This window comes from Setaria italica, chromosome III (assembly GCF_000263155.2).
Source record: "Setaria italica strain Yugu1 chromosome III, Setaria_italica_v2.0, whole genome shotgun sequence".
Lineage (NCBI taxonomy): Eukaryota > Viridiplantae > Streptophyta > Magnoliopsida > Poales > Poaceae > Setaria > Setaria italica.
In genome coordinates, this window is record NC_028452.1 from 40,247,343 (window position 1) to 40,258,393 (window position 11,051).

Genomic DNA, 11,051 nt, shown 5'->3' on the forward strand with positions numbered 1-11,051 from the left:
ATAAAGAAAAAAACATTCGATTGTTATCAAACGAAATGAGACTCTTTGGCGGTGAAAAATCCAACAGCCCACAAATTCGAGGGCCTGACCTCGTGAACGACACTAAGCATCGAGACGGCTCGGATTCGATGCGTTGGCTGGCTCTAACAATGAAGGACAAGTACGTGTTGCTGCTCACCGTCACCGGGAACGAAAGGGGTTGTGTCTGCTAGAGTAAAAAGAACTAATCACAGAATTTATCTATTTATGAATTTTGTAAATATTTTTAGCACAAGAGACATGTATACTCCTCGGTTTTCCTATGTATATCCCTAGCACAGTACGGGTATTAACTACTAACCAAAAAGAAGTATGAGTTCAAAAAAAAAACAATGCAAAATTCTCATCTATGTCCCTGTAAAATAGATGATACAAATACCTTCTTTCGAAAATTTCAAATGTAGAGTGAAAATATCGCAATGACTACACTCTTAACAATATCCATAATGGACAAATATTGTGAGACGTATACTCCCGAAGCTACCGATAAACATGAAGCTAAGTGGAGGGAATAGTATCTTGCCGCGCAATTGTGTACGTGCATAATCGGTTCCTTAATCAAATGAGAACGACGTTTACCGGGCACCCGATGGCGTTTATGCATGCAAGTAACACATACTTTGACCGGACCAATCCTTGTTGCGAATTGATGAACATGAACGCGTGCCTGGTATTGCCAGAGGCATCTAGTGCTGTCTACCTCGTATTCTTTCCACTTCACACTGAATTGCATGCCGAAAGGCCTCTGGGCCAGTCGTTCGGTCGTGTCCTGCAGGCGACGAGTCTTGTGGTTCAACTCTACTTAATTCCTAGCCGGCGCGACGACTTGGACGACGAATGTTGCCAATGGGACAGGTAGAATGTTCCATCATCACTTCTTCATTTTTGGTCCCTCATTTCCAGTCCCGTCAAAATCAGATTCCCATCTTGACTATGTTGAGTCTACCTTGCACAAATCAGTCAATGCATTATTGTTATAAGCTCAATGACAGGTGGGGCCTCCCGAAATATTGACATGTCCATGGACAAGTGAAGTTAACCCAAGGGCCATTGGTAGGGCAAACCGCACTAGTGTATTAGAGCTTCCTCCACAATGCATGGTGCTCACCTCGATCCCCATTTCAGACCGAGGAAGACGACGAGTGCTTCAGAATGATCGCGCCCAACACTGCCCTAAACCTCTCCGTGCTGTTTCTCCTCGTGCTCCTCTCCGGCAGTTCCTGCTCGGCCGCCGACGATGTCGACTTCATCTACCAAGGTTTCCAGCACGCGTCGGGCTCGGACCTGGCCCTGGACGGCTCCGCGTCGGTGCTGCACGGCGGCGCGCTCCGGCTCACCAACGACAGCAACCGCCTCGTCGGCCACGCTTTCAGGAGCTCCCCCGTCCGCTTCCTCCACGGCGGCGGGAGGCTGGCGTCGTTCAGCACGGCGTTCGTCCTCGACATCGTGACCGTCGGGAGCGGCGGCGGCCACGGCCTGGCCTTCGTGGTCTCCCCTTCCACCACGCTCCCCGGAGCGTCCCCCGAGATCTACCTCGGCGTCTTTGGACCAACCACAAACCGCAACGCCTCCAACCACGTCCTCGCCGTTGAGTTCGACACCGTGATGGACCTGGAGATGGACGACATCAATGGCAACCACGTCGGCGTCGACGTGAACAGCCTCTTCTCCAACGTGTCGGAGCCGGTGGCGTACTATGCCGGCGACGGCGACAACACCAAGGTTCCCGTGACGCTGGAGAGCGCGCAGCCGATCCAGGCGTGGATCGACTACGACGGCGGCAGCGGCGTCCTCAACGTGACCGTCGCCCCGGTGTCCGTCGCGACCCGGCCTCGCCGGCCGCTGATCTCCACGAAGCTCGATCTCCGGCCGGTCTTCAAGGAGGACATGTACGTCGGCTTCTCGTCGTCGACGGGGAAGCTGGCGAGCGCGCACTACATCTTGGCGTGGAGCTTCCGGACAAACGGGCCGGCTCAACCCATCAATCTCCGGCGGCTGCCGAAAGTGCCGCGGCCGAGCTCGGGTCCCTCCAAGCTCGTCATCGTCAAGTTCGCTGCCGTGGCTTGCGCGGGGACGCTCGCGGTAATCGCAGCGGGCATGGCCGCCGTGCGCTGGGTTAGGAAGCGGGCGGCGCTCGCTGACAAGCTCGAGGACTGGGAGCTGGAGCACCCTCACAGGTTCCCGTACAGGGAGCTCTACAATGCGACTAAGGGATTCAAGCAAAGCGAGCTTCTTGGCGCCGGCGGCTTCGGCCAGGTGTACAAAGGGGTCCTCCGGCGGCGGCGCTCGGCCGGCGACTTGGTGGCGATCAAGCGGATCTCCGCAGGCACGAGGCAGGGAATGAAGGAGTTCGTCGCCGAGGTCGCGAGCCTCGGGCGCATGCGCCACCGCAACCTCGTCGAGCTCCGCGGGTGGTGCAAGCACGGCCAGGACCTGCTCCTCGTCTACGAGTTCATGCCCAACGGCAGCCTCGACTCGCGCCTGTTCGGCACCGGCGCTGGCGCCGCCGCGGACCGGGATAAGGCGTCGCCGCCGCCGCTGGCGTGGGCGCAGCGGTTCGCCGTCCTCGGCGGCGTCGCCCGCGGCCTGCTGTACCTGCACGAGGAGTGGGAGCACGTGGTGGTGCACCGCGACGTGAAGGCCAACAACGTCCTCCTCGGCGCCGACATGGGCGCTCGGCTCGGCGACTTCGGCCTCGCGCGACTCTACGAGCACGGCGCGGACCCGGCGTCGACGCGCGTGGCGGGGACGCTCGGGTACATGGCCCCCGAGCTCACCGTCACCAGCCGCGCCACCACGGCCGCCGACGTCTTCTCCTTCGGCGCGCTGCTGCTCGAAGTCGCGTGCGGGCGCCGCCCAGTGGAGCCGCCGCCGCCGGACGAGGCGACGGCTGACGGCGGTGATGCGCCGGACGTGGTCCTGGTTAGGTGGGTCCGCGACTGCGGGCTTGCCGGCGACCTGCTGCGCGCCGTGGACCCGAGGCTGGAGGGGTGCTACGACGAGGGGGAGGCGAGGCTGGTGCTGTGGCTTGGCCTGATGTGCAGCCAGGTTCGGCCGGAGACGAGGCCCACCATGAGGCAGGTTAGCCGGTATCTCAGCGGCGAGGAGGCGATTCAGGAGGACGCGGAGCTCGTCTTCTCCGGCGCCAACACGGCCGAGTACTTCGGGTCGTCGGTCTCCATGACGTGGTCCTCCTCCGGCGGTACGATGTCGGCCAGCTCGCTGCAAGGCGGACGGTGAACTACTACCTTATATAGAATGCTGCAAGGGCGCACACGTATGTCGTTGTAGTATTTCTTTTCTGTAAAGATGTTGAGATGGACATGTGTAACTGTTGTGTAAATGTTGGTTCTTTTGTCATATCCTTTTTGCGCAGGGTTACGAAAACCCTCGGGAAGCAACGGGACGAATTGCATGTGCCACTTACCATTTAGCTAATAAGCCTGTGGATATTGAGGTTCTCCGAGAAGAAGTGCTTCCTGGTATGCAGCTGAAACAAAGTTCTTCCTAATGGTAAAAAGAGGAGGGTTCACAGCTGGAGAAACGGCTTTTTAGTACCAGTTTCCACTTGGAGTCCATTAGTACCGGATCAAATAATCAGTACTAAAGGGTATCTATTAGTACTAGTTGATGTTACCAACCGGTACTAAATTGTTTAAAACTTGTTGAACAGCAGAAGGCTCATATGTGTAATATGCGTGTGCACAGTGCCTGAGATTCGAACCCATGACTTCAAACCTCGCATGATCCTTCCTTATCATCTCACCTACATAATACATGTGATAGAGTTAAATATATTTTCCTTTTAAAGTAACCCATGGAAGAGCCTCTAGTACCGGGTTATAACACCACCCGATACTAAATGTCACTTTTAGGACTGGGTAGTGTTATAACCCGGTATTAAAAGACCACTAGGAACTTCCAAATTTGGACTCGGTAATAATGTTAGCACGGGACGAAATGTTGTTTTTCTAGTAGTGGTTGAACGGTGCTGTTCTTATTTTGCCCGATAGGTGCGGGTTGTTTTACACTGAATTTTGTTTCCGGGATGCCCATATATTGTTTTAGATTTATTAGGAGGTCATCCCAAGAAACTGCATCGAGAACATTTCTTCTAGCTAAAAAAAATTCAGCCTACAAACGTGGGCTTTGCCAAATCCCATCTTGTAAATGCGATTTGCTCCAATACCTTATAAAACGTTGAGAATTTGCTACAATGACTTTTCGGGGAAATTTATAATTTTGAATTTCGAAACAGTAGATTTTACTTATTTTTTCCACTAGATTTCAATGGCCCGGATTACTTTGATGGGACCAGTGCGCCGGCCCGCGCCAAATTGCTGGGACGCGTGGTGATTGTTGGACCGATGTCATCCACAAGTACTAAGGATGTCCGAAACTAAAAATGTTATAAATGAGCATCGTGTTACTTATCTAGATTGCCGGACCCCAACGCATACCAAGGAGCGAGCTTAATAGTTTACGGAAGTATTCTTTGGAAGGCTAGTGTTTTGTTTTGCCTATGCAACCAAATATTGTGTGTTACGTTGATAATTTCGGATACAAATTGTGCAAGCCATTATGATTTATTTTGTCAACAGTGTTGCTAGCGTCCGGACATCCAACATCCACTGCTAGCACCGGATGCCATCCAACATTCATGCAACCTTATTCCAAGCATGCATAATCCTCTTGCAAAACCAAAAAGATCCATCCAAACGGGAAAACCTCACTGCAACATAGCGCAATGTTTCTTGCAACATCCTGATTCTAAACTTCTTTCAAATAGTGAAAAATCCGATTATAACATAGCGCATGTCGCAAATATTGTTGCTGAACGTTTCACACTTGAAATTAAAAATGTTACAATTGCAAATGAAACTGCAACATCAACATAATACAATCTCCACATCTCAAATGTGCTCATGGCAACACTACTCGATAAAAGATACTAGGCAAATATGCGTGCTATGCTGCGCCGTCCATAGTTATCTTTCATGCATGGATCATGGGAAGGAGTTGCTTAAGTTAACTCTGTTTTGATAATATCAAAAAGTGATTATGTAGAGGAATATGAGTTATGCTATTCTCTAACATATGGCATATCTAAAGCGTCGAATCCGACATATGCAAGTACACACAAAAAAAGAACCAAATAAATACAACTGAATGAATAACGTGAAATGGTAGAAAATGATTTTAAATGAACTCTGGAAAAAAGAATCATCTCGTTGAGCGAGTTGTAGAACGTGTATAAATATTTAAATCCAAATTAAAAAATATGTGATGTTATTATTTTGTTGAACTTACAATTTTCTAGTATTTTTATAATTTTTCTTTGCAAATAAATTAAATATCCATATCTGACTGCATTGTGGGATCCAAGATTAAGTGTATTTCACATATTTTTTATTTTTTGGCATGAAAAAAAGGTTCGGGTAACAGCATTGTCTTTCTGCAACTTGACTTAGCTCTGTTTGGTTTGCTGCCAAAATTTTGGCAAACCAAGTTTTTGGCCACTATTTGGTTTGTACCAAATTTTGCCAACCTCTCCTCAGCATTCTGCCAAAATTTTGGCAAGTTTTGTGCCTAGCTTTTTGGCATGCTAACATTTTAGCATCAAACCAATCGACCTTGGCCCGCGTGAGCATAAGCGGGCACGCCGCACGCGTGCGCGGCCACCGCGGCGCCCATGGCCAGGCCCGGAAGTCCGGACCCAATGCTCACGGTAGTAGCGACAAAGCGGCGGCGCAATGGCGCTCCGTCACACTGGCCGCGGGCAAACCCAATTGAATGGCTAGGCGTGTAGACTTGGAGAGAGGCCCGCCATGATTTATGTGAGGATGCATATCGTGTAGACCTATTTGTGTTTAGCAGTAGCTCATTGCATTTACAAAAATTACTGAATTTCGTGCAAAACGGAGTAAACTGTATGGACTTGCTTTGCGTGTCGACTGGCCATAGGGCCGAAGGAGAGGCTTTGTGGAGCCCTCGTCTCTAGCCTTCTAGGAGCTGTGAGATCGATCAAGCAGCAGCTCGTGGAGGATCCTGGGGTGGGTCCCACTGCCATGGGAGCTACAGTACCACCTAGCCTGAAATCTTGCGGATCCCACGAACATTAGTATATTAGTATACAGGCCTGTTTGGTTTCACATGCTTGTGCATAAGCAACTTAAAATAAGCAAATAAGTTGCTTATGAAACCAACCACTCTTGCTTATAGGATTGCTTATGGGGTTGCTTATTTTTAGCACATAAGCAACTCTTGGGTTGCTTATGGTTGCTTATGGGGACTAAAAGGTACACTTTACACCTCCTGCTCTCATTCAATGCACCCTACCTCTCTCTCGCTCCCCCATCACCACTCACCAGCTCCCCTTCCTCCGCGCCACCCACCGCTGCCGGCCTTCGCGCCACGCGCCACCGCTCCAGCCTACCGCCGCCGCTCCCCAGCGCAGACCCGCCGCCGCTCCCGGCCGCCGGCCGCCGCCGCGCCACCCGCGCAGACCCGCTACCGCTCCCGGCCGCCGCCGGCCCCCGGGATCGGGCGTGTGCAGGAAGAAGAAGGGTGGGGAGGCAAATTGGAGGGGTAGCAACACAAGAGGCAAATATGACAATGTCCATCTTATTCAATGCTCATAAATAAGGGTATCCAAACAGCTAGATTAAAAATAAGCAACTCCAAATAAGCAACTCAAAGCAACAGACCCTACTAGTAGATTGGCGCGATCGCGCGCCTACGCGCCTGTACCCAAAACATTAACGTTTAAAAAAGTACCCTTCTTTCTGGTACGTATTGTGTGTACTGGTGAATCAAATTAAATGAGAATGAATTCAAATGGATTCGATTCGCCGGTCATCTGATCATGCAGCGCGGTAACTTTCCTGCCTACGCCAGCCTCATTTCATTATCTCAATTCCGACTGGCGCCACCGCTCCAATATTCAGGATTGCTATTTTAGAATCTCATCTTTGCTGTACTTGCCTTGGCATTGTTTTTTATGGTTCAAATCCATTTTGTCAATTGTTGATTAAAGGACCTAGTCGACAGGGTATTAGCGCTGAGATAGGTATGCATGTCTTTTCTGCATATGCCTCTCTATATCTTTGCCTTAAATTACTGTTTTTTTCAGTGTTCAATACTGGATAGCCTTCCAATTCGGTTGTGCTCAAGCCAACGTCTGCTACACCTATGCCGCTTTGCATGTGGACTGATCACTGAAGCAGCTTCTGACTTGTGTGGCCAACGCATGCAAGCACATCAGGGCCAACGTTGCGGCTGCGCGCGCCGTTAACCGAACAGCGGTCCGGTCCTATCTTTCCTCCGTTCTCCGCTTCGAAGCACCGCAGCCCGGCCGGAGGGGCAGGGGCACCCTGGGTCCCTGACCTTCATCTTCTACTCACCAACGCTGCACACACAGCCACATCCCAAGCACAGCAGAGGCGCACAGCGGTGGCGGTGCGGGCAGATCTTGGATTTGGTAATGCAGAAGATTAGTCGCGATTAATCGCGATTATCGTTCCATGCACTTCGATTAGGCAGTCCGATGCGACTAGACCGATCAGAAAGCTAGCTAGTCGTCGTCGATTAATCATGACTAATCGTCCGATTACTGCATGGACGACTAGTTTTTGATGTGTTTGTGACTGAGCTGCGCTGGGCATAAGCAGTTGGTTAGCTTGGACCTTTTGTTTTTGGCTCACTAGGGTACCTGCTCGACCACACTTGCATTCCGCAAGGGCTCATGTGCCGTCGCGCCCACCCTGTTCCTTATCCTGCTGCTGCTGCCATCGCCTTCTTGTCCCTTCCCTACCATAACCGCGCGCCTCCCTTTGGCACTGCCCATTATCTTCTCTGCAGCTTGCCGGCTCCACGAGGTGAGCCACTCCTTGTCCTCCGGACGGACAATGTACCTAGCTCCTCCATCTTCTTCTAGCTGATGCTGCTCTCGTCTCTTATCAGTAACTGATGCATCACGATGCTGTGATGCATTGGTGCGTATGTTAGTGGATCGGCGGCATGCGATGGTGGAGGTGATGATCCGTGACCTTGAAGCAAGTGTTGCTACCGGTGCCTCAGCTTCATCAGCTGTTAGCTGAAGATTAGATGTTGTAACTCACGAGTAAATATGCATGGGCAACTATATAGTATATACATACCAGGTACCGACACTGCTGGGGAAAGCGCTAAACCCCCTTTAGTACCGGTTGTGCAACCGGTATTGCTACTTCGGTACTAAAGGCGGGTCAAATAACTGGTACTAAAGGTCTTTTTTTCTTTTCTTTTATGTTTCTTTTCTCATTATCTTTTTTGTTTCTTTATTCTATATTAGTATTTTGGATTTGTTTCCTTTATTTATACTAGTTTAATATATATATATATAAAGTTGTATATGATTTATAATATTACATTTGAGATAATATTATATATACAGACATCTTCTACATTCACACTTATGAATAATATTACATTGCATCAACACTTGAAGTTCAACATTTCGATCAACTATTCTGAACTCGAGTCCTGACGGTGATGCAGATTTGATCCACCATTATGGAACTCCCCCGCTGGATTTTCTACCTCGTCCAGAAAAATCCACTAAGCTGTTCTTGAATTGCCCTGATTTTTTTCATCTCGAGGAGTGCTTCCTTCATGTCTCTCATCTATGTCATTGACAAAAGTTATTATATAGTAGATCAATGGGTCTGCACAATTAGGACTAAGAAATTTGTATATGTTCTCTGAATTTGTGGTCGGTTATACGCTTGGGACCTACAAAGCCATGGATAAATTCACATACGTAGTATCGGCATAAATTATTCCCCAGATTCTGTCTCAAACACTCTATATATGGCAAAGAAGTTATGAAATATTTATTGTGTTCAAGTATCACAAGATGTGGAAATTCAACACATACCAGGAATTCAGGCTTGAAATCAAGTTCCTCCTTAAATTCACGTGTGTGATGTCGATAGAAGTGAGTCCATGCTTTGTTAAGAATGTCTATAAGGTTTTTGTATTGATCTCTTGATTTCCTCAAAGAGTCCATAATATAGACCGTGCTTCGATCAACAACGATAACAAGGAGTATCCAGTGGAAGCTGTACATATATGCATAGCCAAAGCTAGTTAGTCTTATGTTTAACTGCTAGTTCGAAAATGAAAAGAGATGGGAAACACGCTCACTTGAAGTTGTACGGTAGAAGTATGTACTTCTTGTAATGTTGGTTGTCTAGAAACTTATATATGTTCTTCAAGGTCCGATTTGGTCTATCTCTCACAGTTGACTCATTTATAATATCTGGGTCCATGAATCCGATGTCACAGTATCATTTCCTTCGGCAAGTTTGAATCTCCATCTTGCATGATACAAAATCGAATAGCAGTTAAGACATCGCATAATGACTAGAGCGGGGATTTTGAAGTTAGACTTACAGAATCCAGGAATTGATGAGTGACTTGTCAAGTGCGTCTTGATTGTAAAGGAAATAGAGTTCCTCCAGCGGTACATTCATAATATCTTCCCCACATAAATAATGTTGATCTCCAATCCGAACTTCGAGCATGAGTAAACCGTTGGCTGAAGCCTCCATGTACCATTGGTGCAATTTGTACATCTTCATTGAAAAAGGTCCACCAACTGTGGCCACACAAGTTCTTTCCCTAACTCAAATTTCCAGTTAATAGCCTAGGGTGCTTTAGGATGTCATCCTCCCCTCGAAGTTGAGCTGCAGTGAGATTTGTATCTTTGATGAATTGAAGCAGGTTCTGATCAAACTCCGAAAGCACCTGGAGCAGGGCAATCAATTGGTTGGATTGGGTTCTAAGTTGTGGAATACTTGTACCCCTTGTCTTCTTCGTCTGAAAATATTTTGTTATTGAGCGGTCGTAGTCAGATAGCGGTGGTTTCTCTGCCTTTTTCTCCATGACTCTAATGAAAGCTCGAAATTTAACCTTATCAAGTGGTGGATCTTTCTTCACAGGAGGCTTTGGTGCGAAGTGAGCTTTAACCTCAGCATCCACTACTACGTCGATTTCCGCATCAGTCATATCATAAGCTTTCTTGGACTATGATTGCTTACGTTCTTTTTTGTGCCAACGCATCAACTTTGCATGTATCTTGTTTCTGAGCAAACGCTTCAAGCGTGGTACTACAGGGAAATACCACATTATCTTCGCAGGAACTTTCTTCTTGCTAGCCTGCCCCTCAACATTACCGGGATCATCTCTCCTGATCTTATAACGCAGTACTTCGCACATAGGACAAGCCTCCAATTTCTCGTAATCCTCACCGCGATAGAGGATGTAGTCATTATAACATGCATGTATATTTTGTACCTCAAAATCCAGAGGGCAAACAACCTTTTTCGCTTCGAATGTTGAGGACAACAATTTGTTCCCCTCGGGAAGCATGTTCTTTAAGATTTTCATTAACTTATCAAATTCCTTATCAAAAACTCCATTTTTTGCCTTTCATTGCAGCATTTTCAATATGGTACCCAATTTTTTGTGCCCCTATTTACAATCTGGGTACAACAATTTCTTCTGATTATCTAACATATGCTCGAACTTCTTTGACTCCTTCACATTCTCGTAGTTTTTCTTTGCATATCGCAACACCTGACCTAGATCATCGATAGGACCTTTGTAACATCCGCAAAAATCACTAACTTAAATCACTCGCTAAAAATTGCTTTCAAAATCTTTTTATCGTTGAGCTCTCGAAAATCCAAACCCTTTCTAGCGATTTCGCCGTCTCGGCACCCAAAGCTGACAGCCATCATTTTATCCCCTCCCGTAATTTTCGCCACGTGCTAGTCGATAAACCGCCACGCGTGCTCCGACCGCGTGCCGCAATCGACATCGGCGTCTTCTTTCTTTTTCTCTTTTCCCTCCCCTTTATTTCTTTCTCGTTTTCTCTTTTCCCTTTCTTCTTCATCCTTATTCTTCCTCCTTCCTTCTTCTCTATCCTCCTCCTCCTTCTTCCTGGTGCCTAGTGCCATAACTCCTGG

At 48.1% G+C, this 11,051-nt stretch overlaps 1 protein-coding gene across 1 annotated transcript; it reads left to right on the top strand.

Moving 5' to 3' along the window:
- The first annotated feature begins 753 nt into the window (after positions 1–753).
- On the top strand, positions 754–3,821 carry LOC101759447 (L-type lectin-domain containing receptor kinase S.4). The gene is made up of 2 exons (XM_004962606.3): positions 754–3,316; positions 3,416–3,821. The coding sequence occupies exon 1, from the start codon at positions 1,192–1,194 to the stop codon at positions 3,277–3,279; it is 2,088 nt and encodes a 695-aa protein (XP_004962663.1). The 5' UTR covers positions 754–1,191; the 3' UTR covers positions 3,280–3,316; positions 3,416–3,821.
- Positions 3,822–11,051: the final 7,230 nt, after the last annotated feature.